This window comes from Erigeron canadensis, chromosome 6 (genome assembly GCF_010389155.1).
Source record: "Erigeron canadensis isolate Cc75 chromosome 6, C_canadensis_v1, whole genome shotgun sequence".
Taxonomy (NCBI): domain Eukaryota; kingdom Viridiplantae; phylum Streptophyta; class Magnoliopsida; order Asterales; family Asteraceae; genus Erigeron; species Erigeron canadensis.
Genome location: NC_057766.1, coordinates 32,087,037 through 32,113,996, shown reverse-complemented (window position 1 = coordinate 32,113,996; position 26,960 = coordinate 32,087,037). Strand labels below are relative to the sequence as shown.

The following is a 26,960-nucleotide window of genomic DNA, read 5'->3' as shown; positions in this document are numbered from 1 at the left end:
TACTGGCACAAAATGTAGAAAGATTTAGGGCATGTATTTTTAAAGGTTAATCTGAATAAGCCCATAATATGCATTGTCAAATTTCCTTGATAGATTTTGAAGTAGGAATGCATCTAATTATATTTTAAAGTTTGTATCTGGTCCATGTGTTTGAACAAATATTTCAAGAGTGTCAAATGATTATCATTTACTGCTCATGATAGTTATAAATGTACATAGTAAACAAGAGAATGGATGAATGAATGTATGTATGTAAAGGAATTAAGTCCAATCATGTAATGGCCCATAATATTCCTCCTATGATAATATCTGTCTTCACAGTTACACTTGTACCCCCAAAAGGTATTTGACAACTCAAGTGGGCTCAACAATCTCATGTAATGTGTTTGGAATTGCTTATAGAAACCCCTTATAAATTGTTCATATGTTTTATAAGCACTTTCTTTATACATCTTTTTAGTTGTGCCCAAAAACCAAGTTTTGCCAAAATCGAATCGACTCGAATCCAAACCAGTTTCAAACTGGTTTTTGGTAAATGTGGACTCGTTTTTTTTTTTTTTTTACCATAGTGTTCCTGTTGTTTTCTCAAATACACGATGTTTTCTACCCGATTTTTTCCAAAACCCAATTTTTTTTAGCACCTCTACATCTGTAAAACCACTTATTTAATATTTACCCTTGGAAGCCATATGCATATAGTATTAGTATAGTTCAAGTAGTTATATCTGTTTTTATCTTCCTAGCAAAGAGCAGTGGTGAAGCCGGTAGGGGTTTGGGCAGTGCATCTCAATTAAATCAAATGGGTGTCTCACAATAAGCCCCTACAATATGACATATACTAGGCTACAAGCCACTACGCTAAGCATTGTCACATCTCAACCATTCTGATAATTTTACTTCTAAATTATCTATATAAAGTGCGCGCAATTAGGCTTAATGTCGAAGTTTCATTGGGTATTTAGCATGACAAAGTTTCATGAACCTCATGAAACTAGTTCATTGATAAGATTGTGGGAGATTGATTCATTGACTCAATTGGTTCAATAAAATGATATATATTTTAACTTCATTTCTTGAGAATGTTATTTAACTTATCTCTAGTCTATCATTATTAGGAATTTACTTTACCTCTAAAGTTTACTAGTAATCAAGAATCAATAATCTATGGGCTTTTTAATAAATACTTACTCCAATAAGTAGTTAGCTTTTTGTTTTTGATTACTCCTAAATAACAGGATATCTAGTATATGTTGTTATCTAAATAAGAAAAGTTACTCATACATAAAAGTTAAATATCGGTGATCACCCGCAAATATATTGACTTATTGTGAAAAAACAAATCTCCTTGTCACTAACACTGCATTCTCGAGTTAAAATTTAGAAGGAAAAAAAAAATGATAGGATTGAACAGGAAAGAAGAATAAAATAAATTACATATTTAAAAGACATTCTCAAGTCAAAAGAAAAGAAAATGTTAATTATATTCTTGAGTTAGATTGAATGGAAAAACCAAAAAAAAGTTATAACTGTACAATATTGTCCTCATGTCTAAGAACTTATACCTCAATGCCATGCACCGGATAATTCGTTCCATTGCAAAATTTCAACATGATGATATCATATACTCCGTATTATGCATATAGGATAAAAAAAAAAAAAGGAAAAGAAAACATTTTAAACATCACACCTAGAGTAATCGTGAGCCTAGTGAACCAATTATGCATATAGGAAGCCCAATGAACCAATTACACAAATTAATCTCAAGTTTAAACAAAATAGCAACAGTGGCAACAACACTAGCAAGAACAACAACAATAACAACAACAGTTTTGTATAATACTGCAGTTTCAGTTGCTACAAATAAAAGTCAAGTAAGAAACCCTCAAATAAAAGAGTTTGGTAGAGGGATATAAGGCTATCAGGAGCAAAGCCTTCGCATATGAGGCGCCCCTTACTTTTCATGGCGACACGTGGCGAAGTAATCATTAAAAATGGTTCTTTACTTTTCATGGAACAAGGCTTTCTATGTTAATAGGCGTTCCTTTACTTCAAATATATTAATATTATACTCTAAAAGGACAAAAAAGAAGTGGACAAAACAGATACTTTTGCATGTGGACACATTTCCATAGGAACAACTTTGGCGTCCAAAATGTGACAGACTAAACCTTTTTTAGTAGAAAACTCCCCTTGGGGCAATGTAGATGGCGTTTTTGGGCGTTTTGAGCATGAAAAGTGAAAAATAACGTCTTGCTCCTCATAGTCTAATGATAACTTTACACTTGAATGTATTGTTTTTCATCCAAATCAGGTCACAATTGGAGAGAAAATATTAGAGCCAAAAACCCCCTACTTTTTCAATCATTTCTTTTTTTATCTTATCTAAAATAAACACAAAAATGCAAAAATTAAAAATTTTCTTTTCTTTTCTTTTCTTTATCTTTAAAAAAACTAGAGAATGTAGTGTAAACCAATTGGTGGTGGTTAGTTAGCTAAAGTACTTTTTTATAGAATGGTTGCATTTCAAATGAGCTACAAACTCACCATCATGAAATGGTGATACCTATAGCAAGTGTAAGGAAGTCGGTTGTCTTAACCGGTTTGCTCTTTTCGCGTGGTTAAGGCTTCTTAGGAAAATCCACCAATGGCTCCCAAAGCACGGGGAAATTTAACGTTTTATGCAGAATTTGAAGCCTCTATCTTTTTACCCGGTGTATCAAGCCAGTTAGCTAAAATACTTAGTCCAGTAAAGCAGACAAGTAGTTAGCTATTTGAAACTTATAAGTTACATATATTTTTTCTAAGCCTGTCTCATATATTTGGATCACAATTCACAATGGTTAAGTCAAATTAATACCGGCCCATATCTCAGTAAGGAAAACAACTATTTTCCGATCCAAAATAAGTATTTACATGAAAAGCCCAGTTTTAATGAATTTATTATTTCCTTATAAATCAAAAATTGTATTTGATGTGTATTAAATTAACTCAACAATTGCTATTTTTAATTGAATAATTAATACATATTTCTATATTTTAGGAAAGTTAGGCTTTAATAAATACTTCACTAAATGCTTCTTAACTAGTGCACTAGGGGCACTAGTTAGCAAATCCCAATAGTTAAAGTTGATAATATATCCTATACATTAATATGTGAATGTGAACATTCTTCATATATCACTTTTAGAAAAGTTGTATCAATAGATAAAAATGATAAGTTTATTGGATAATTATTTTATAATTCATTAAAACAAAAGGCTGCTGGCAGGGGCGTAGCTATTAAGGGGCCGGAGGGGGCGCCCGACCCCTCGAAATTTTTTTTGCAATGTAGGGGTATATTGTTTTCGTGTAAAATTTTTTTGATATACTCGGTTTCGACCCCTGTTTACTCGAAAAATAGCGTTAAGGAAAAAAAATTTTAGATCCCGACCCCGAACTAAACATTTTCTAGCTTCGCCACTGGCTGCTGGGACGGAAGGAAAAGTACCCAAACTTATATTCAAACTTCCTTGAAAAATTGTATGCGACTAATAGTTGATAACATCCGCTCACAAATTTATATTCAACTTTCTATTTTGTTTTTGACCAAGAAAAACCCCATATAGGTCTAACTACGTCTTATGTTTAATCTAGTTATAAATATGTATGAAATTTATAAAATTTGCATTTCTAAGATAAAAGAATATAAAATTCATTATCTTATCTTAATAATAAAGAACATAGGGCAAGGAATCATTGCACATTATATTTTGACAAGAGATGTAATAATATAATGAATTAATTTGCATACACTATACACAAAGTTTAGTGGATAATTTTAAATTACTTTACATTGTATTGCAAAACTATAATATATGTATACAGACTTGTTATTTAATTAAAGGACATTCATCGGCCCTCACGGCACGAAGCATGCACTACTCTTGACTTCGATTATACATGTTATTTTTCTAGTTCTAGCAAAATAATTTCCCTTTGAGGAGGCTTGTACGTCAGCATTTTATTTTAACATTTGCTCTTCAAAATTAAAACATGGAGTAATAAGCATTTCGAAACCAAATGATTCTTGGCTTTAGTATTACATAATTTAATTTCTCTCAATCAAGCCGTTTAAACATGTTTGGTAAGAATTATAATGAATGGATTATCCATTTAATATAAGTTGCAAAAAGGTTAGTAGGTTACTAAAGTACAAAATGTTGAGAATTTGAGATGGAATTTTTCAACATGTTAGTTGACATCTGCAACTACTAAATTAATAGTCTTTCTTTCTCTTCACACGTTCTATTTTGTCAATACTTTTTTTTCCCATCTCATTAATATGCAACGACTTATATATTAAGGGTTGTGTTTATAAGGAGGACCGTCCTCCAACTTTTTCACTGTCACATCAGCATCACATAACACAGGACTCCTTTCAGGATACTCATTGTCTATAAGGACAGCTTCTTCAGAACTTTTTCACCACATCATCAATTAAATAAAATTTATCTCACACACACAAATACACCTATTTATACCTTACATATATATAAAACAAAACAAAAAAGAGATAAAAGGACCCACCTTGGACGTCTTGCAACTTCTTAAGGAAGAATTGGTGGAAGGACACTCACGCATAGAAGATCACGGCCTATAGCCGTCCGCGTTTTAGGCTTGCAAGGACGCTCGGGAGAAGGTGATATAAGCACCAGCCTAAGTATTAACTCAAAAATAACATTAATAAAAACACACCACAGACCCACCAATCATATGGCAGGAATGTAGAACACAGAACAATGGCCCCACATACATGCTATTCCCAATAACAACCTCAAACTAACAAATCCAAAAAACAGAACAAAATCAACACAAATGTTCCAAAAAATCAAGTGTAAAGTGACAACAAAAGACCTAAACCAATAAATGTTTATCATCCCCTGCTAAAGATCCACCATAACATATTACTTAGTGAATTCCCATCATCATGTCCAGTTAACTTTCTGATTTTCTTGAGAGCAATATTGTTCTCATAAATACCTTCCAATGCATACACAAATCCTTTCCATCCTTCACCAACACCTTTTCTTTTCAAAGAAGGCAAAGTCCAATCTACAAGCTGTTTTACATACTCCACGTCCGAAAATAAGACTTCTGCGATCGGTGTAATAGGGAGTAGCTGAATTCCGAGCCTAAACTCTCTCTGATCGGCTGGGGCAAACCATAGGATACTATCTCTTTTGTTAGCCCAAAGAATTCCCACGACTCTATTCTCACGAGTGAAATCTGTACCATAGAGTTTACTGTCTTCTTTAACATGCCACCATGTTTGCGCAGCATGAATTTCAACCGTGGTAAGCAACGTTGCAAGTGTAACTAGACGTTTATCTCCATAAGCTAACCCTATTAAAGCAGCAGAGTAATACGCGTTTACAGCTTCACTTGTACTTTCTTGATTCCTTCCGTTTTCAAACTCTGTCAATCCTGCAGCCCATGAGTGTAGCTTCCACGAATCAAAGTTCCTCAAACGCGTATACTTCAAATTTGGACTTCTATCCAGTGTCATGAAATCTAGCATCAAAGAGTATGCTTGAGGTCTATACTTTCTTCCCCAATCAGGATCTATCTTAGCAAGAACTGCTATTCCATAAAGATAATAACCGATATGAAAATGGTGATCATTATAAATCCCAAAACCAAAATCTCCAGTAGTATCATTAGACCCTGCTCTAGTTATAAGTCCACGCCATGATTTATCATACAAAAACGCGTTACCATCAAATGTACCATTTAACCACGGCTCAATAGTACCTTTCAAAAAGGTTTTAATTTTCGGCATCACATCAAGATAACCAATCTCTTCAGCTATCAATGCTAACCTAGCTCCCCTTGCTACCAATTTCCCAAAAAAGTATGATGATGTAGTAGATATATTACTTGAATTCAATTCCTTCACATCTTGCATAAGTGCCTTGATAATTTCAGGGTATGACTCTTGTTTAACGCCTTTTATCGAATGCCACGTTATAGGAACCAAATCTGTTTTCAAGACCCATGAATCACCAACAACACCAACAAGCTCACCATCTATACTATTGTACTTAAAATCATCAAGAACTTTAATATCACTATCATCGTCCACGTCCAGAAGACGAATATGTAAAGGGTTTGCTAACATTAAAAAATCGCCACTCCCTTTCTTCTCCCATTTGTATTCAACAGAAGATGGTTTACTAAACACAGCACGACCCGAAACTGGATAACGAGTACTAAACTTATTAAGAACCGATTCGTATTTAGAATTCGAGTTAGGCAATACTGCAAGTCTTATTACACCACTAAATTCTTTTGAAACAATCTTGGAAACATCATGGGACAAAGTTATAGGTGAAGATGCATACAAAATCCATGTTTGACCATTATCAAGACTAATCTTAAATCTAGCTTTTGATGAATTGGGAACAAAGTTAACAACTTTATGATTAGTTGAAATGGAAAGTTTCAAACTTTGTAGTACCTGACATGTTATATAAGGGCTGCCTCTAACAAGAAAGAATCTTAAACTTGGTTTAAGGTCTAAAGTGACACTAAGGTCATCAAAGGAAGATATGACATGGGTTTGGTTCGGATTCGGGTTATTTAACCCGGATATGGTGAAATCCGGGCTAAAGATTTGGGATGCGAAAGAAGAGTTGGAGAAGATAAATGGGTAAGAAACAGAAAGTGATGAAAATGATGATTGAATGAGATATGGGTGTATGTATTCTGGTTGACTGCCATTGTTGAGAACAAAGTTTTGGAAGAATGTGTTAGTGGGGAGAGGGGATGAAAGGAGGTTGGAAGAGAAGTATGTTGACGGGTCGGGTAAGACAGTGGACCGGGCCGCCGGAAAAGTGAATGGGCTGCCGGTGGTGATGGTGGTGGTAGGCTGAGCTAGAGAGGGTACAGGGGAGTTGTATCCAAATGCGAAGAGAAACAAATAAGACCATAAAATTAGCATTTTTAAGATTTGATGAGGAATAAATTAGCATGAAGAATCATGTTATATATATAGATACCAAAATGAGTAACAGGTCAATTGTCAATGGCGGATATTTTCATTTAGCTTTTTGTCTAAGTCATTTAAGAATGATGGAAGTCATGGAACTTTTTGTTTTTTAAATATTTTGAATTAAAATCCAAACTTAGCATTATGATTATAGAGATATTTTATGCAAAATAATAGTTTGAATAGTATGGCTGTTGCATCATATATTTACATCATCTTAATGCATTCAATGATAATTGTTTGAACCATAATTGTCGACTCGTAAATCTCGACTCGACTCGAAATCTGATTTTTCGGCTCGTGACTCGAAACGTGACTCGAATCATAAGAGTCAGGATATTTGAAAATGTATATTTTTATAATTATGTGTAATTATTTATTGTAAAAATATTGTAATTTATTAATATGATAAGCTAAAAATAAAAATACTATTAAAATCAAAGTAAATTAAAAAGCAAATAAAAGAGTTATATTAAAAAAAATTAAAAAATAAAAAAAATTTAAGAATTATTTTGTGACTCGTGACTCGTACATGACTCGGACCGACTCGCACCACAAAACACGAGTCATGTTACGAGTTTGGGGTAAAACGAGTCATTCCATCGAGTCGCCTCGTTTTCCCTTTATTTTGACTCGACTCGTACGAGTCGACTCGTGACTCGTACGAGTTTAACAACAATGGTTTGAACCCTTTTTAATACATTGGCGAAAAGCTAAAAGGGGAAAATGATGTGCAAAGAAGTCTACACCTTCTTATTAGTTCAAATCGACTTAAAAGTCTCAAATTCAAAATGATATTTCTTTTAACTATAAAATTATTGCTGAAGGTATTGCTACAGATAAGAAAAAACATTTTAATTGTCATATATTATATTACAAAATGTTTAAACAATAATTACATTTTTATAACTCACGAAATTATGAACCAATTATGTCCTATGTATATTCATATTAAATTTTAATCTTTGACTATTTATTTTTTTAATTGTCTTGGTCTCCTCCACTACAATTGTAAGTGGTTATTTTTCATGGTTAGTGTTTGCACTTCATTATTTTTTGCACCTAATACACGACTTATTTTTAGAATGATATATATGGTTAGATCTTGCATTGATGCATCTCATGAAAGTAAACTGAACGCTATAAACCCTTATGGTGTCTAAAACGTTATAGATCGTGCCGCTACAATGCGCGGACAGTAAAAAGGTGTGGTGCATGTAGTGCGTGTGAGTGCTGGACGCAAGAAACACTAATGGGCTACAGCCCTTTTGCTCGTGAAGTCAGCCCAAGGAAAGAAAGAAAACCCAAACCTTTGACCTTTTGTTGTTCGAGCTCAGCATAAGGAATAGAAAAAAAGAGGTCATGTGGGAAGTAAGGAAACCACAACTATGTTGTTGTTGTTCTTCTTATTATTATTATTATTATTTTTTATTTTTTATTTTTTTTTTAGCAAAAATCATAATCATAATCAAAATCATAATCATAATAATAGTAATTTATTATTATTATTGTTATAGTATTACTAGATTATAAGAAAAGACAAACCTTGAATTGGAAAGAATATAAGAATGGGAATTGGGTGTGTAAGAATTTTCTCATCAAAGATTAAGAGGATGAATTGATGACGATGGATATATGTATGTATGTAGAAGTAGTAAAGAAGAATTCATGACAATAAGTCAAAAGGATTAACGGTGATGGATACAGATACAGATATATGTATGTATGGGTAGTAGTAAAGAAAAATTCATGACTATAAGTCAAAAGGATTAACGAGATATTGATATTTATTACTCCGTATTCACTTAGTATGCAACTTATTTGATGTATGGAAGCTGTTTTAGGGACGTTGTTGGGCTTGATTCATTGTGAACATGAACTAGATAGAAATAAATTATATCGATAGTAGTCATCAACTAAAGATAGGGGAAGAGCCCAAACCAATGGACGATGTTGGTGTTACCCACCTAGCCTTACTACGGAGCCTATACGCAGACTTAGACGGAACGCAACCTTCATTTATCACGCAGCCTTGCCTGCTTATCTCTATCCAAATATGGAAAATATTATCTTCCTGCCCATATCTCAACCAACTCGCTGTTATCCCACACATTTAGTCAGAGATTCTTCCAAATCTCCCCGCTTGTTCTACAAGACAAGCTCCTTCTATATAAAAAGGGCATAACCTTGATAGAGGACTCATTCTCACATCTCCTGTGAAATGGCTCCATCACCCACACAAACACATACACTGACATGGCGTTAAGCATCACCATGCTTTATACCTCGGGAGAATCGTCAACAAATTCTTAAATCAATCATTCATCCCCATGGGATGACAACCTGCTGTTTGATGAACAAATAGACGACATGATTAACCGTACACTCGCTTTATGTTGTTGTGGCGCAAGGCAATAGTGTTTTCAACGTTGAGTGTTTTTGAAATATATATTTCTCCCCACTACATTATTTGTAAAATAAAAAAACCCATTGATCAACATAGAAGATGCAACACATAGTAAATGAACCATGTTAGATGGCGGGACTGTATTTGGCTATTCACAGATGTCCTAAACATAGTCCATGCTGCCAAAATTGTAAGCAGATGACAAACATAAATGGTTTGTGTACATAGAAGTATAGATTCGTATAAATGTAACATTTGATGAACTACTAGTGACCATTGGGTTTTCACTTGTCCGTCGACATAAATTCTTATACAACTTTTACGAGCTTCAAAGCTTCTATATTTCACATGGTCCAATCACCATGTGTTTATAAATTAAAAAATATCTATATTTATCTAGATTTATATCTATACTATTATATAAATCATCAACTCCTCTCCTTTTTCTCAAATTACAACTTTAAACTACCCAAAATACCTCTTTTATTTATTTACTAATTTAAATATCTTTACCTAATATCTATGTATAATACCCTTAACTAAATAATTTACAAAATAAACTCCTCAGCTATTAAAATAAGTACATTACCACGCACCTTTAACATTAATTATTTTAATATTCACCATCATTGCCGCTCTCACTACCTGTCACAGCCAGCGCTTTCGACACAACCGTCACCGCCACCACCATTGACGCCGCATTGCGCGGGCATATGACTCGTTCATGTAAATGTAAATAATGAATTCAAGGATTAAAAAAAATAAATAAAAATAATGTGGTTGGTGTACGGATAAGGTTTAACGGATCAAAAGTGACGGTGGTTAGTGAGAGGAACGGTTAGCGATAGAAATGAATACCCTAGGGATACTTAATGGAAGAGGGAGAGAGAGAGAGAACCACATGGACGATTTGTGACAATTGCTCTAAGATCTCTGATTGGTTTGATTTCGGTATATATGTAAGTAAATAAAATAAAAAGAGGGCTATGGGAAAAGGAAAGGGAGAAATAAAAGTGAGAGAAAACCCTAAGGGTGCACTTTTGAGTTTTATTGTTACGGGATAAGAAAGGGAAGAAGATGAAAACTTATGTTTTTGTCAAGAAAGTAAGAAAGAACTGCTCAGTACCGCCTTTCGCTGGTTTTGAGCCCCAATACCTCGACGGTGTATGGGAGAGGTTAAGATGTAGACAGATCTTACCCCTACCTAAGTAGAGAGACTGCTTCCAGTTTCTACCTAAATGATAGAAAACTTATGTTTTTGTATTCTTGAGTTTTTTTTATTAAAAGAAAGGAAAGTAATGGAAAGGAAAAATGGAGGGTTAGGACCTAAAAACTCTCTCTATATTTGACAAGATTTAGAAGGATAAGCTATAAATTTATCAATACCCTTCAAACCTTTATATGAATTATAATTTATAAATGTAAAATTACATATATTTATAACTCAAAAATATATATAAATCTTTTTATTCACTTTCTTTTGATTTTATAAATATATATTTTTTTATCTTTTCTTCTCTATCCCGTCTTCTTTTATTTTTTCCTTAAAAAAAGAACTCTGAGAATATAAGAGAAATCTCCGGTGGAATTATCGATCGATGGCATATCTGGAATTCCTAAAAAGAAAGGCAGAAGCAGCAGGTGGTTTCTTAGATGTACGTACCTTATTACTCAAAAATTTTGATTTTCAATTTTGATGATGATGTTCCTTTTTTGTTAAAAAAATTTTAACTTTATCTTTTAGCAGACTCATCAGAGCCAAACACATGAAAAACGAGAAGTTACTTTAGACCCTAAAAAAGATGAGCGTGTTTATGTACGTAAAGAAGAAAGAGAACGTTTTTTAGACTCTGAAGAAGAAGGTTATTGGGTACGCACATATCTCTATACATGAAATTCCCATTACTATTATTTTATCGATTACTATATATTTTGATGATGATGCTCGATCGAGGATTTTATTTATTTATTTATTAATATTAAATGTTAATGTTAGTACGAGTATCTGCGGGAAAAACAAGCAAAACAAATGTCTCTCGAATTGGAGCTGCTTAAAGGTGCTATTTCTTTTGCTCCATTACCAGCACAACAGCAGGTTAATTTTTTCTTCTTCTTCTTCTTTTTTATTACTTATTCAATTCGTTATAGCTAAAGTTATTATAACTAAACGGTTTTCATTTACTTAATCGTATATATATGGATTGGGTTGTTCATATTTATCATTAATAATTCCTTGTTATTATTAGCCTGCATGCCTTTTTAACAATCAATCAAGTTAGTATATATGAATGGATGATTAGTTATTATTATTATCATCGTTACATTATGTGTGTGTGTGTGTGTATGTACATATATGTTGATGTTTCCAAATCATACGTACAGTTTGATCCAACATCACGTCCAGTCATTACCGGTTTCTTAGCAAAGAATGGATGTATCGACCACTCCCTCGTTGCTGACTGCGCTGTCCATGAGTTGTCTGCTCTTGCTCTCGACAAAGATGGCCTTTTCTGGACCAACGACGGCCTTCTTAGCCAGCTACATTATCAACAAACTTTCCCCAGGCTCAAGTGTAAGAGGACCAGCAGCAGCAGCAGCAGCACACCAGATGTTGATGGGCCAAATTCTTCATGGACTCACTCATCCAGGGCTTCTGCTATTGTTAACATGGAACACTCCTCCCTGGCCAAGAAGTTCACCTGTCCTGTACGTCGTATTTTCAAAATATCATTCTTTGTTCAGTTACTTTAATTATAAAGTTTGTTATCCAATCTGTTAACTTTTCTATTCCATCTTTCCAGAAAGCTTGGCTATATCTGTTCCCATCCATAGTGTCAACAGCTGCTGGTCTTCGATTCTTGTCTCGTACCCCAGATGGCTCCGTGCAGCTTGTATGTCACCCGCCCTCCTCCACTCGCTAATTTTTTTAAAAATTGTTTTCTGCACGCATACGTTTGTTTCTTTCCTTGCTTACCATGCTGTACGTATTTTGCCCCTCAGATCCAAACACAGTTGCAGGCGACTACACCTCTTGTTCCCGAAAGGATCTTTGTTATCCTCAGAACTTGTAAAAAAATCGATGACTCGACTTGGGTAGTAGCTGACGTGTCAGTTGACAGCTCGCTAAACGTTGGTTACCCTTGTGGGTGTTTGATTCAAGGAACGGCCGATGGATTGTCCCAGGTGTTTTATGATCACACTTCTTTCATTTGCTGTCCGTAAACAACCACACTAAACACGCGTGCACACACACACACACACATCATGTATGACACGTTGCCTTATATCCTGATTTGAACAGGTCACATGGGTGGAGCATTTGGAATTCAAACAAAGTTACCTAGACCCCAAGCTCTACAACGATCTGTGCAGTAGAGGCTTTGCATTTGGAGCCGATCGATGGGTTGCGTGCCTTGAACGATCGTGTGAAAGAAGATCTTTTCATCAGACGAAGGCTTATTTTTTCAATCCAAACTTAGCAGAAGGTACATTCTTCTCTGTTCATTAACTTTTTATGTAGTGGTGAATGACCAACTGTTGATCTGCATATCATGATTGAGTATCTGATTCATGGACAGAGGATCCATGGGAGTGGGAGAAGAGATGTGTGATGAGGTTTTCAAAAAGGATGGTTCATCACTTCTGTTTAAATATTATTTCTTTTGGTTGGAAAAATCCGCAGTCCTTGTGTGTTTCTGCCCCCCCTCAGTCGAAGGTTCTTTTAAAGGTCAACTTCTCCCGCTATCATAATGATCCAACTGAACTTGTCATATTAGCAACCGCCACCTTTAGTCTGCCACATTCTCCAGACTTCGTCTTAAAAATCCTTGGGGATGAACGTAGACGTCACGAGGTACTGTACTATACATTCACACACACATACGCACTCAATCATATTCCATCTTAACTTTGTTTTCACAGCTGGATGCGTCTGGGAGGATTGGTCCACTCACAGAGGTGGCATGTTACACAACTGGTGGTGACCCCAGGAACAAGATATCAGTTCAGGTATGTTGACACACAAGTTTTTTTGGGGTGACTTAATTTGGTGTGTTTTACATTAGACATATTTGTTGCAACAGGCTAATCAGTCATTTGGCAATGAGCTCTTACTCCAAGAGGTGAGTGTTAGCCGGTCAGGCTCACTAGTGGTGTGGTCCTTGGTTACTCCAAGTGAGCCGTCGTTTGATCTTGCCAAACTTGGTCAAAGTCCCAAGAAGTATCCTCTAATTGGTACAACAGGGATTGCCATCAGTTCCAACAGCCACCTGAACAGTAGTGCCAGTGGAAGTGGCAATACAGGTGGTGGTTCATATGTCACACTGGGTCTACAGCAGGAGGCTCGTCGCATAAAGGGATCATGGCCTAACTTAAAAAAGGCCATCACTAAATTTATGGGAGATGCTATTATCAAAATTGAAGAGGCCTTGGACAACCCGAAAGACAAAGGTATTTATGGGTGGCAATTCGTTTTGTATATGAGATGTGTTTTACTATTGTTCTTTTTATCACTATCACTAACGAACACAATCAAAAACACACAAAAGTCCCGTTGCTTTTACTAGTGTTTGGTCAGAATAAGCTTTTCCCATACATGAGTAGCACTTGTTTTAGGAATTGCTTCTATAACCGATACGGGACTCAGCGGAGCTATATTACAAATAATATCTCATGAATTTATTGGTGCTGCACTTTTTTTCTTGGCAGGAACGAGTTATGATAGAATACGCCTTGTCAGAATAAGCTTTTTCCATACACGAGTAGCACTTGTTTTTTGCTAACCTGTGTATTTTGTAATTATATGAACATCAAAAACAGATTGTTAAAAGAGGGGTAACTTGCACTGTGCGAGACCAACGTGTTCAATCTGAAATTGATGGCAGTCGTATATATTAGACATTCCATTGGGATAGAAATCTGAATAAATCTCCTGATCAGCGATATTTAATTATACGTTAAGCAGCATTGCATTGTTCTTTATTATAGAGCCAGGGTCCGTTCTCATGTTTGTTGGTGTTGTTTCTCAAAAGGGAAATCTTGTAGGTTTTATCATTGCATAAACTAAAGCCCTTGGATGATTTCAGTCATCGTTGATCATCAATTAAAAACTTACGGATTTTGTATTTCAGGATGAAAATAAATGTAGTGCTTCGGAACTTGTTTAGTTGATTCATTTTCTTTACCTTTTGGTCTAATTATTTCATACAACGAATAACAGGAAACTACGGTTCAACCAACAAGAAGAGGAAGCGCAACAGTGGTTCAACCAACAAGAAGAGGAAGCGCAACACGTATTGACTGACTGCTTATAATACTGATCACTGGATTGGAGCACTATTATGGTTTCAATTAATTATGAGTAGCTACTCTTAGTTTCAAGTAGTTGTCTGCCCATGAGGCCACTTTATTTACTGTAACTTTTGTGTCTACCATGAACTATTTAGTCTTGTCTAGCCAACTTTTGTAAAAATTTGACTATGTTGCCATGATGTTTTATCTATTATGGTTGCACTATATATGCACTATGGCAAAATATCTGGGAGTGAATATGAGATTTATCCCAACTAGATCGGGTGATGTGGTTATTGTTATTCTGTTTGCCGGTGGAATCTGAATACCGATTCGTCCATCAGTCCATGTATGCTTTCATCACCCAAGTAGAAATTGTTGTTGAGTCCTAAATCCTTTGGGGGGTTTATAGCAAGAAAAAGGATTTGACCTTATTTTACAAGCTCTTGAGGTATCATTCATTTGCTTCTTTTTCTTTCTTTTCCAATAGTTGAATGCTAATATGGTTTTTATAAAGATGTGGTGGATTAAATATTCATGTATATATGTACATATATATATTTTTTTTATGAGAGGGGAATCAAGGGCCAAGACTCGAATCCTCTTCCTTTCTTTATTCTTCTTAAAGTGAATGAGAAGCACATAACATTAATTTGTATATTTTTTCTTTTATGATTCTATTGTTTTAGGGTTGGGTTTTGTTAGTGTGTGTATGTGAGCGGCTGAGCGCATATGCGCATCATATGTCAGTTGATTGTGATGATTAATATACCTGCCCATTTGAGATCAAACACGATTCAAAACATGATTTGCAGTGTATCTTTTATTCATAAAGTTTGTTTCTTTACTTCAGTTTTTTTATGACAATGAAAATGAGGTTGTGAAAAGCATAATGGAAATGCAAATTTTAATTCGGACAGGGGCTGTTACTAAATTTTACAATCATATTTCATATGTAGCTTTTATTGCTTGCTGCTCGTATATCTAATATCTGGACATGTGATTTTCACGGTTCCTAGCATCTTCAAGCGTCCTGTGGTAAGACTTTAGATCTTTTTCTCTACCCTTTTCGTATGTAGTTTGTTTAAGAGCTTCTCATGAGTATGTAATGAGATGACCTGTAAGCGCAATTTAGATGTGTTTGTACTTTGGAGTTTGGGTACTTTGATTTGAGGCAGAATGCTACTGTTTGCTACTTTGCTGTAGTGTTTCTTTTGTATGGCAATGCAAAATATATTTGTTTATTTCCAGTTAAAAAAATTTGCTTGGGCCTAAATTTTTTGGTTATCTCCGCTTCACCAGGTTATGTAGTAGTAGTATACATTGATATACCATTAAAAGTTGATTATTCGTATGATCATGAGCCTGAATTATACACAATGCTATAACTATGTATAAACAATGTCACAAGTACGACTAAGATTAAACTAAAACATCCATAGTAACAAACATTGGCGTACAAGTAAAACATCATTCTTATTTTGATCCTTAGCCCGAATTATACCAACAGCTTTTGCACTGTCCAGTTTCCACAAAAAAAAAAAAAAGAATGGTTGAACACCAACTTTATATACTAGTAGTCTCGAGTTCAAGACATGAGAAAGATATTTAAAAAGAATTTCACAGTAAAGTCCTCAAGTGAAGCAGGGTTGAGTTCTGCAGAGGGGCCCGAGCAGAGTTTTATCCCAATTAAATGTCGTGCCTTCGGACGGTTTGGTTGGGAATTTCTCCCCCCACTAAGTATTGAAGATAAGGGGCTCCCGGTTAAGACAACGTAAGTTAGATCTTTTGTTGCGAGCAAATGATCCACACTTTTTAAAAAAAATAAAAAAATAACATAGATAAAATAAAAGCAACCATTTTTTTACTTTAGTAAATATCTAAAAAAAGATATTTGTAACAAAGATGGAATATATCTTTATTGATATTTTACGGGCTAGATGGAAGAGTTCCTAGGACCCCCTAATTCACACTGGATCCACCAATGTATTCGATTGATGATTTACAAAGGAAGTTGTGCTTGCTTTAAATAAAAGTTATTCTCGTCGCAAGCGCAGACGCAAACCAACTAGTTATTGTTTTTAAACGGCTAACAAAACTGCCTAACTAGATGCATGTTAGAACGCAATACTACAACAATAAATGGTCGTCGGAAGCAAGGGGTCATCGGAAAAGAGAGAAAGATATAGATGTGTGTGTATATATAAGTGTAGAAGTAAAGACACTGGCTGTACATGCATTATGCATATGAGGTTGTAAAACATAGGTTAGTTTTCAGCATATAGGTAAAAGTATATGTATACAGACTTGTTATTTAATCAAAGGACAAAGATTTCAGCACCAGGTATGTGTTCAACTGGTGTAAATGCATGGGTTCCAAGAAAATGCAATATGTCGAGGGCGGTGATGGACATATATAATTCATACCATGGTTGCACTAAAGATACGTTATAAGGTCGTAAGTGTTTGGTTCAGAATACTTCATGTGTGTTCTGCCGGGAAGCAATGGAAACGGTTGAACATTTATTTTGTAAATGTGGCACGAGTGCAAAGATTTGGCAGTTTATTTGTGACTACTGGTGTAACATGTCTTCTTTCTATGTCCTTCAACATAAAAGACCTCCTGGTATTTCATGAACATCAAAGAAAGAGCGAGGTTGAGAAAGTTGCCATCAAAATTAGCATTATCATGGTTAGCTGTTGGAGCATTTGAAAGATTAGAATCTGAGATCAAATTTCGTAATGCCATCAACAACTAGCAGGGGATTATCCAAAATATCAAATCCTTGGAGTACTTATGGTATGGAAATGGAACTAAACATCACTACCCGAAATGGAACTAAACATCATATAGCCTTTCTTGGATTGATTGGAGTAATTTTAAGCTTTTGTAAATCTTTGCAATTTATACCGTTGGTGTTTTAGCGGGGTGAGTATTAAACTATTAATAGAAGTTCACTTTTCAAAAAAATAAATAAAAAGAAAATCAAAGGACATTCATCGGCCCTCACGGCATGGAGTATGCACTCTTCGAGTATACATGTTATTTTTCTAAAAAATAATTTCCCTTTCTTTCAAGCTAGGATTCAACACATCTATCCATGTGTGTAGTTTCGGACACTCCCAACAAAGTATCGCTGTCACACCACTACCATCATGAACCACCACTGATTAAGAGGCTTGTACGTTGCCATTTTATTTTAATTTTTCGCTCTTTCAAAGATACCAAGTAATAAGCATTTCGAAACCATATAAATTTTGGCTATAGTACTACATAATTTAATTTCTCTTATATAAGCCGTAAGACATTTTGGTAACAACGAATTTATACCCAATCGTAGTCGGCCCGATTGGTGGTGCTTTTATTATTAATATTTATAGAGTTTGATACAGACCAGAATAATCTAAACAACAATTGTTTAGTTTCAATACAGAAAATAAGAACATATTATATATTTGATCAAGATGATATCTCGAGGGAGAAACGAATGAGCAGCAGCCACACCAACCACACCTAATGGTTGTTGTTTAGATCTTTATACAGGCCTCGATATTTCCATAAAACACCTTGCACTTCTCCTTTACTCACTTTAGTCCTTGCAACCTTTTTTTCTTCAACTTAAGTCTGCCAAACTGATAAATGTCCAGAACTGGTCCTTCAATATAATACCTGCAATAAACACTTATGCAACATATTAAAGCATTTTGTAATAACACTAAACACAAGATTAGTTTGATAATTCAACAAAGAATGATAATGGGATGGTTTATCCATTTAATATAAGTTGTAAAAAGGTTACTAAAGTACAAAATGTTGAGAATTTGAGATGGAATTTTTCAACATGTTAGTTAGATCTACAACTTCTAAATTAATAGTCTTTTTTTGTCTTCACACGTTTTATTTTGTCAATACTTTTTTTTCCTTCTCATTAATATGCAACGACTTGTATATATTAACTCAAAAAAACATGAATACAAACACACCACAGACCCACCAATCATATGGCAGGAATGTAGAATTCAGAACAATGGCCCTACAAACATGCTATTCCCAATAACAACTTCAAACTAACAAATCCAAAAAACAGAACAAAATCAACACAAATGTTTCAAAAAATCAATTGTAAAGTGACAACATAAGACCTAAACCAAGAAATGTTTATCATCATCCCCTGCTAAAGATCCACCATAACATATTACTTAGTGAATTCCCATCATCATGTCCAGTTAACTTTCTGATTTTCTTGAGAGCAATATTGTTCTCATAAATACCTTCCAATGCATACACAAATCCTTTCCATCCTTCACCAACACCTTTTCTTTTCAAAGAAGGCAAAGTCCAATCTACAAGCTGTTTTACATACTCCACATCCGAAAATAAGACTTCTGCGATCGGTGTAATAGGGAGTAGCTGAATTCCGAGCCTAAACTCTCTCTGATCGGCTGGGGCAAACCATAGGATACTATCTCTTTTGTTAGCCCAAAGAATTCCCACGACTCTATTCTCACGAGTGAAATCTGCACCATAGAGTTTACTGTCTTCTTTAACATGCCACCATGTTTGTGCAGCATGAATTTCAACCGTGGTAAGCAACGTTGCAAGTGTAACTAGACGTTTATCTTCATAAGCTAACCCCATTAAAGCAGCAGAGTAATACGCGTTCACAGCTTCACTTGTACTTTCTTGATTCCTTCCATTTTCAAATTCTGTCAATCCTGCAGCCCATGAGTGTAGCTTCCACGAATCAAAGTTTCTTAAACGGGTATACTTCAAATCTGGACCTTTATCCAATGTCATGAAATCTAGCATCAAAGAGTATGCTTGAGGTCTATACTTTCTTCCCCAATCAGGATCTATCTTAGCAAGGACAGCAATTCCATAAAGATAGTAACCGATATGAAAATGGTGATCATTGTAGATCCCAAAACCAAAATCTCCTGTAGTATCATTAGACCCTGCTCTAGTTATAAGTCCACGCCATGATTTATCATACAAAAACGCGTTACCATCAAATGTACCATTTAACCATGGCTCAATAGTACCTTTCAAGAAAGTTTTAATTTTCGGCATCACATTAAGATAACCAATCTCTTCAGCTATCAATGCTAACCTAGCTCCCCTTGCTACCAATTTCCCAAAAAAGTATGATGATGTAGTAGATATGTTACTTGAATTCAATTCCTTCACATCTTGCATAAGTGCCTTGATAATTTCAGGGTATGACTCTTGTTTAACGCCTTTTATCGAATGCCACGTTATAGGAACCAAATCTGTTTTCAAGACCCATGAATCACCAACAACACCAACAAGCTCACCATCTATACTATTGTACTTGAAATCATCAAGAATCTTAATATCACTATCGTCGTCAAGAAGACGAATATGTAAAGGGTTTGCTAACATTAAAAAATCACCACTCCCTTTCTTCTCCCATTTGTATTCAACAGAAGATGGTTTACTAAACACAGCACGACCCGAAACAGGATAACGAGTACTAAACTTATCAAGAACCGATTCATATTTAGAATTCGAGTTAGGCAATACAGCAAGTCTTATTACACCACTATATTCTTTTGAAAAAATCTTGGAAACATCATGGGACAAAGTTATAGGTGAAGATGCATACAAAATCCATGTTTGACCATTATCAAGATTAATCTTAAATCTAGTTTTTGATGAATTAGGAACAAAGTTAACAACTTTATGAATAGTTGAAATGGAAAGTTTCAAACTTTGTAATACCTGACATGTTAAGAATGGGCTGCCTCTAACAAGAAAGAATCTTAAGCTGGGTTTAATGTCTAAAGTGACACTAAGGTCATCAAAGGAAGATATGACATGGGTTTGGTTCGGATTCGGGTTATTTAACCCGGATATGGTGAAATCCGGGCTAAAGATTTGGGATGTGAAAGAAGAGTTGGAGAAGATAAATGGGTAAGAAACAGAAAGTGATGAAAATGATGATTGAATGAGATATGGGTGTATGTATTCTGGTTGACTGCCATTGTTGAGAACAAAGTTTTGGAAGAATGTGTTAGTGGGGAGAGGAGATGAAAGGAGGTTGGAAGAGAAGTATGTTGACGGGTCGGGTAAGACAGTGGACCGGGCCGCTGGAAAAGTGAATGGGCTGCCGGTGGTGATGGTGGTGGTAGGCTGAGCTAGAGAGGGTACAGGGGAGTTGTATCCAAATGTGAAAAGAAACAAATAAGACCATAAAATTAGCATTTTTAAGACTTGGTGAGGAATAAATTAGCATGAAGAATGATGGTATATATATAGATACCAAAATGAGTAAGAGGTCAATAGTCAATGGCGGATATTTTCATTTAGCTTTTTGCCTTTTTGTCCAAGTGGTTTAAGAAGAGATGGAACTGTTTGTTTTTTAAAAAAAATTTGGATTTGAATCGAAACAAGTGATGATTTTAGCATTATGACATAGTACAGAGACATATTTTATGCAAAATAACACGAGTAGTTTGAATAGTATTGCATCATGTTTTTACATCATTTTAATGCATTCAATGATAATAGTTTGAACCCTTTTAATACATTGACGAAAAGCTAAAAAGGGAAAATGATGTGCGAAAAAGTCTACACCTTCCAATAAGTTCAAATCGATTTAAAAGTCACAAATTCAAAACGATACGTATATGGTATTGATATAAAATTGCTCATTGATCTAAAATATGATGCATATAACACCAAAAGTTTTAACCCGTTAAAAGTTAGTAAAAATCTGTATCAACTCATTCACCTAATATATTACCTATAAACAACCAAGAATGCTATAATATTATGACTACTAGCTAATCAACCCGGGTTAACTAATAAACGTTTTGCAAATAAACCAAATGATATCGGATAGTTTTAAAATATGTTGTCATATCAAGTTGAAAAGTTGTGATAAATTATTAAACAAAAAACAAAACTAAACGGAAACAACAGTTGTATAGTTGTGGACACACATTAAAACACATTCAGTTGGCAAAAACAAAAACAAAAACGTTATCTGAAAAAAAAAGCATCGCAGTGTTCGGTCTATTATAACGAAAAAATAGGCTGATTAAAATTTTACATAATAATGTAGACATTTAATAAAAATTTATATTAATGATACATATTTTTTTTTTAAAAGATATTTTGAATTTTAAATAAAAAAATATAATGATGTCATAATTAAATTAAAAGGATGTGTGATAATACAACTTTTAAATAATCTTATATCATTATAATTTTTTTTTATTAATATAATAGATAGATCTATAACTTTGAAAGTCATTAATATTGTTCTCGTTTAATATCGAGTAATGATTTATAATAATAATAAAATAACAGATGAACATTTATGAATGTCATACAATTTTAGTTGTTTTTTTAAACCGGCATTTGATAATTTTCGTTGACTTCTCTTTTGTTCATAAATATATCTATATAATATAAGTACTCGTATAACCTAACTTTTTATCAATCTTAACCAATCATTATAGGCTGCATGTCAACAATGTTTTTTTCTTCTAAATCGCATGTATATTCTCGATTAAAATAGTAGAGTTAAAAGGGGTATTTGGTTTGAAAATAAGGATCGCTATAGATATGAATTTGAATAAGAATTGAGAATGTGTATTTAAATTCATCCCCTTTGATGAGTGTTAAACATGTATAAATTGATGGGTTTAATTTTCAGTTTTCAAATCCACTCCATTAAACTTTTTTTTTTATTGAAAAGTAAATTTTATTTACAACATACCGACTCTCAAACTCAAGAGCGGTCATTAATTACAATCAATATTTATAAAACATTGAAATTATTTCAATCATCTCAAATAATAATTTCATGTTTTCATCTATGTTTGGACCATAAAAAATCAAACATGTTCAATGGAATGTAAAATTATTACCTCAATTTTCATACCTATCAACCAAACACCGTAATAAGTTGTAAGATCATATTATTGTGGGCAAGATCCTGACCATCATTTGTCAGTGTCTTGATTGTCACTAGCAATAACATGAATTGTGATTGGTCGAAGTAACACGTATATCATTTTTGTTATCACTTTTTGTAAATAAAGAGGTTAAAAACTTGCTAAATCAAGTTTTGCAATACATAAATATAAAACTTTGTTATTACATACGAGCAAATAAAATTAGTTGAGTAGTTGCATATATTACAAAATGAAAAAATTACTTAGTGGTATGGTTGCACTTTGCACCTTGTCATGACTCATGACTAATTGGTGATCTCATTTTCTCGTTAGCAAAGCAAATGTACAATTTTCAAGCTTCAAACCATAATAAACACGTCAAAGAAACATGAATAGAACTATAGAAGAAATTTCAAATTTTCTTTTTACAATTTACAATCTTTTTATGAAGAAACTTAACACAATCATATACACTGTTTGAAGAAGAAAGTTCTCAGAAAAAGTCAAAAAACCATCATCATCAAATTCCTTAACCAACACTTAACAAAAACCTTATAAAAACCTCAAAAACCAAACCACCATCTACATCTCACCTGAACCACCAGCCCACCACCATGAACCGCCACACATTCCGCCCTTTCACCTTCCCGGAGACTCACTCCACCGTCCTACCCGACCCATCATCTTTCTTCTCACCCAATCTTCTTTCATCTCCTCTCCCCACCAACTCTTTTTTCCAAAACTTTGTCCTCAAAAATGGCGATCAACCAGAATACATACACCCATATCTCATCAAATCATCTCTTTCATCACTTTCTGTTTCTTACCCATCTCTCTTTTCCAACCCATCTTTCACATACCAAATCTTTAGCTCGGATATCACCATATCCGGGTCAAATAACCCGAATCCGAACCAAACCCATGTCATATCTTCTTTTAATGATCTTAGTGTCACTTTAGACCTTAAACCCAGCTTAAGATTCTTTCTTGTTAGAGGCAGCCCTTATATAACATGTCAGGTATTACAAAATTTGAAACTTTCTATTTCTACTATTCACGCAATTCTTAATTTTGTTCCTAATTTAGCTAAAACTAAGTTTAAGATTAGTCTTAATAATGGTCAAACTTGGATTTTGTATTCATCTTCACCTATCAATTTGACCCGTGATGTTTCCAAGATTTTATCTGATGAGTTTTGTGGGATTATTAGGATTGCTATATTACCGAATTCGGATTCTAGATTCGAATCGGTTCTAGATAGGTTTAGTACTTGTTATCCGGTTTCGGGTCATGCTGTGTTTACTGAACCATTTTGTGTTGAATATAAATGGGAGAAGAAAGGTTGGGGGGACTTGTTAATGTTAGCAAACCCTCTACATATTCGTCTTCTTGACGATGATTGTGATGTTAAAGTTCTTGATGATTTTAAGTACAATAGTATAGATGGTGAGCTTGTGGGTGTTGTTGGTGATTCATGGGTCCTGGAAACCGACCCAGTTTCTATAACGTGGCATTCGATTAAAGGAGTCAGACTAGAGGCATACCCTCAAATCATTGATGCACTTGTGCAAGATGTCAATGATTTGGATTCAAATGCTATAGAAACCACGTCATCGTACTTTTTTGGGAAATTGGTAGCAAGGGCAGCTCGGTTAGCATTGATAGCCGAAGAAATTGGATATCTTGATGTGATCCCGAAAATTAAAAGGTATTTGAAGGATACTATTGAACCATGGTTAGATGGAACTTTTGGTAGTAACGGCTTTTTATATGATAAATCATGGGGTGGGATTATAACCAAACAGGGGTCGAATGATTCTGGTGGAGATTTTGGTTTTGGTGTGTATAATGATCATCATTTTCATATCGGTTACTTTCTATATGGAATTGCTGTTCTTGCCAAGATTGATTCTTTTTGGGGAAGAAAGTATAGACCGCAAGCATACTCTTTAATGGCGGATTTTATGACATTGAGTAGAGGTGGACATTCAAACTCAAAGTATCCTCGTTTGAGATGCTTTGATTTATGGAAGTTACACTCATGGGCATCAGGATTGACTGAATTCGCAGATGGAAGAAATCAAGAAAGTACAAGTGAAGCTGTGAATGCGTATTACTCTGCTGCTTTAATGGGATTGGTGTATGGAGATACACATTTAGTTGCAGTCGCGTCTTTGCTCACTTCTATGGAGATCCATGCTTCTCAAACATGGTGGCATGTTAAAGAAGATGACACACTTTATGCAGCAGATTTCACACGTGAGAATAGAGTGATGGGTGTTCTTTGGGCTAATAAAAGAGACAGTGGGTTATGGTTTGCTCCAGCGGAATGGAAAGAATGTAGGTTAGGGATAAATGTGCTACCATTGTTGCCGATTACAGAGGTGTTGTTTTCTGATGTGGAGTATGTGAGGCAACTTGTAAATTGGACTTTGCCTGCTTTGGGAAGGGAGGGTGTTGGTGAAGGCTGGAAAGGGTTTGTGTATGCGTTGGAAGGTATTTATGAGAATGAGATTGCTCTTGAGAAGATTAGGACTTTGACTGCATACGATGATGGGAATACACTTACTAATTTGTTATGGTGGATCTTTAGTAGGGATGATTGTGAAGATGGAAATGGTAAACATTGTTGGTTTGGTCATTATTGTCACTGATGCTTTGATACTATTGCTAGATGTTTCTGTATCATTTGTATGAAATATTTTGCTGTTGTTTGCAAAGGGAGGTTTTTTTGGTTACACTTTAAGTTTTTTTTCGAGTTAGATGATATATACGTCACGATTTGGTTATTACCTTCTTCCGAATGACCATTATTAAGTTTGCTTGCAGTATGCAAAAGCATTGTTCCACACTGACATCTATTTTCATCTGAGGTTTATAATTACATTTTTATGCATAAATTTACCAATTGATAGTATTCACTCAGATGTCGCATGACCTAACATATAATTTTATTTATGAATCACGAGGAATATAAATTTCAAGGTAACATAAACCAGTGGATATCTCCAGATTCAAGGATTTCAAATTCTTATGTGAGTAATAAGATTCGAAGTCATAATGGGTAATGTTCCTGCTTAACCTGAGATTCGGGCGAGTTAGTGATATACTTGGACAGGGTTGATTATAGTACTAGTTCGTTCCATCGGCATTCCATTCACGTTGCAATATGCGTTGTTTTCGGGTGGTTGCTTGATCATTGGTTTGGTTTTAGTTCAAGTTTGGATCAGAATCAGATTAGATATTGCTGTTAGTGGGAGGTTATTTTACTTCTGGCAGACAATTAGATCATATAAAGTAAGATGAAAACGTGTGAAGAGGCAATTTTGTAGCTGGAGATCTCAACTAACATGCTGATATATTCAATCTTGGCCCTATACTTCAATTATGTTTATACTTCAATCTAATCTAAAGTCAAATTGTTTATTGTCTAAGTACCTATTATATTATGTTTAAGTAGTAGTAGTTTAACAAACAAGTGAAGAAGTACCGCGGACAGCAAACCTTTTTAGCTTGTTCGATCTTCTTAGCTCGTTCGGAGTAATTATTATACTTGATCAGTACAAAAAAAAGAAAATGTTTAACCCCGAGTGATCTCGAGCCCGTTGTATAAATGCAATATGTTCATAAACAGAATGTTTAACTATTGTTTCAGGTTGATCTTCTAATTTTGCTTGATTGCAGTCATAAACTTAATATATATAGATAGTGACAGCATAAACCTTATCGACACAATTTGATATTTTGATGCTATATTACTTGTCGACACAAGATATTGACACAAGATGTTACATTACTAGTCTCTATCGACACCATATCAAATTATTAATGTGATATTAGAAAATCTCATTTTCATCACCAACCCGCTATTAATCCCCTTACAATATCCTTAATATAACCCAAACTCGATAATCTAAAACCCATTTATTTTCTATTTTAAATAAAATGTCTGTCTATAACAACACATGTTTTTCACTCATGGTATGACCACGAATCAGGCCTATTGATATGCACTCGTGGTCAGACTAAATATGGGTCGACCTAAAGCTTGCCGAGAGTGGGTACGGTTGTCGTATAACATGTGGGATATATGTTGCTTATACAATAATGAGAAATTATTACCAATGGTTGGTGACCCATTGGTAAGGTGACCTTAAGGAAATTCACCAGGGTTCGAATCATACATTCTACATATGTAAGAGTGGATGATTAGGGAGTTTTCAAGAGTTCTGAGTTTCATCCCAGACATGCGTGGTTCGAGCTCCGCATATTGTCCAATTGGATATCACTGTGGTGTCTCATAGGGATGAG

The 26,960-nt window shown here is 34.6% G+C and overlaps 4 protein-coding genes across 4 annotated transcripts; 2 read left to right on the top strand and 2 right to left on the bottom strand.

The window, feature by feature from the left end:
• Nucleotides 1–4,696: 4,696 nt before the first annotated feature.
• Nucleotides 4,697–6,982, bottom strand: LOC122604014 (ascus wall endo-1,3(4)-beta-glucanase-like). Its single transcript, XM_043776899.1, has one exon. It carries the CDS (start codon nt 6,977–6,979, stop codon nt 4,913–4,915), a length of 2,067 nt encoding a protein of 688 aa, XP_043632834.1. The 5' UTR covers nt 6,980–6,982; the 3' UTR covers nt 4,697–4,912.
• Nucleotides 6,983–11,777: 4,795 nt separating this feature from the next.
• LOC122604711 (homeobox-leucine zipper protein HDG11-like) lies at nt 11,778–13,803 on the top strand. The gene is made up of 8 exons (XM_043777582.1): nt 11,778–12,140; nt 12,236–12,325; nt 12,435–12,617; nt 12,736–12,919; nt 13,013–13,287; nt 13,356–13,442; nt 13,517–13,653; nt 13,737–13,803. Exons 1-8 carry the CDS (start codon nt 11,778–11,780, stop codon nt 13,801–13,803), a joined length of 1,386 nt encoding a protein of 461 aa, XP_043633517.1.
• Nucleotides 13,804–18,652: 4,849 nt separating this feature from the next.
• On the bottom strand, nt 18,653–20,953 carry LOC122605751 (ascus wall endo-1,3(4)-beta-glucanase-like). Its single transcript, XM_043778706.1, has one exon. The coding sequence runs from the start codon at nt 20,947–20,949 to the stop codon at nt 18,889–18,891; it is 2,061 nt and encodes a 686-aa protein (XP_043634641.1). The 5' UTR covers nt 20,950–20,953; the 3' UTR covers nt 18,653–18,888.
• A 2,204-nt stretch (nt 20,954–23,157) lies between these two features.
• Nucleotides 23,158–25,387, top strand: LOC122606105 (probable endo-1,3(4)-beta-glucanase ARB_01444). Its single transcript, XM_043779069.1, has one exon. It carries the CDS (start codon nt 23,264–23,266, stop codon nt 25,301–25,303), a length of 2,040 nt encoding a protein of 679 aa, XP_043635004.1. The 5' UTR covers nt 23,158–23,263; the 3' UTR covers nt 25,304–25,387.
• The last annotated feature ends 1,573 nt before the right edge of the window (nt 25,388–26,960 follow it).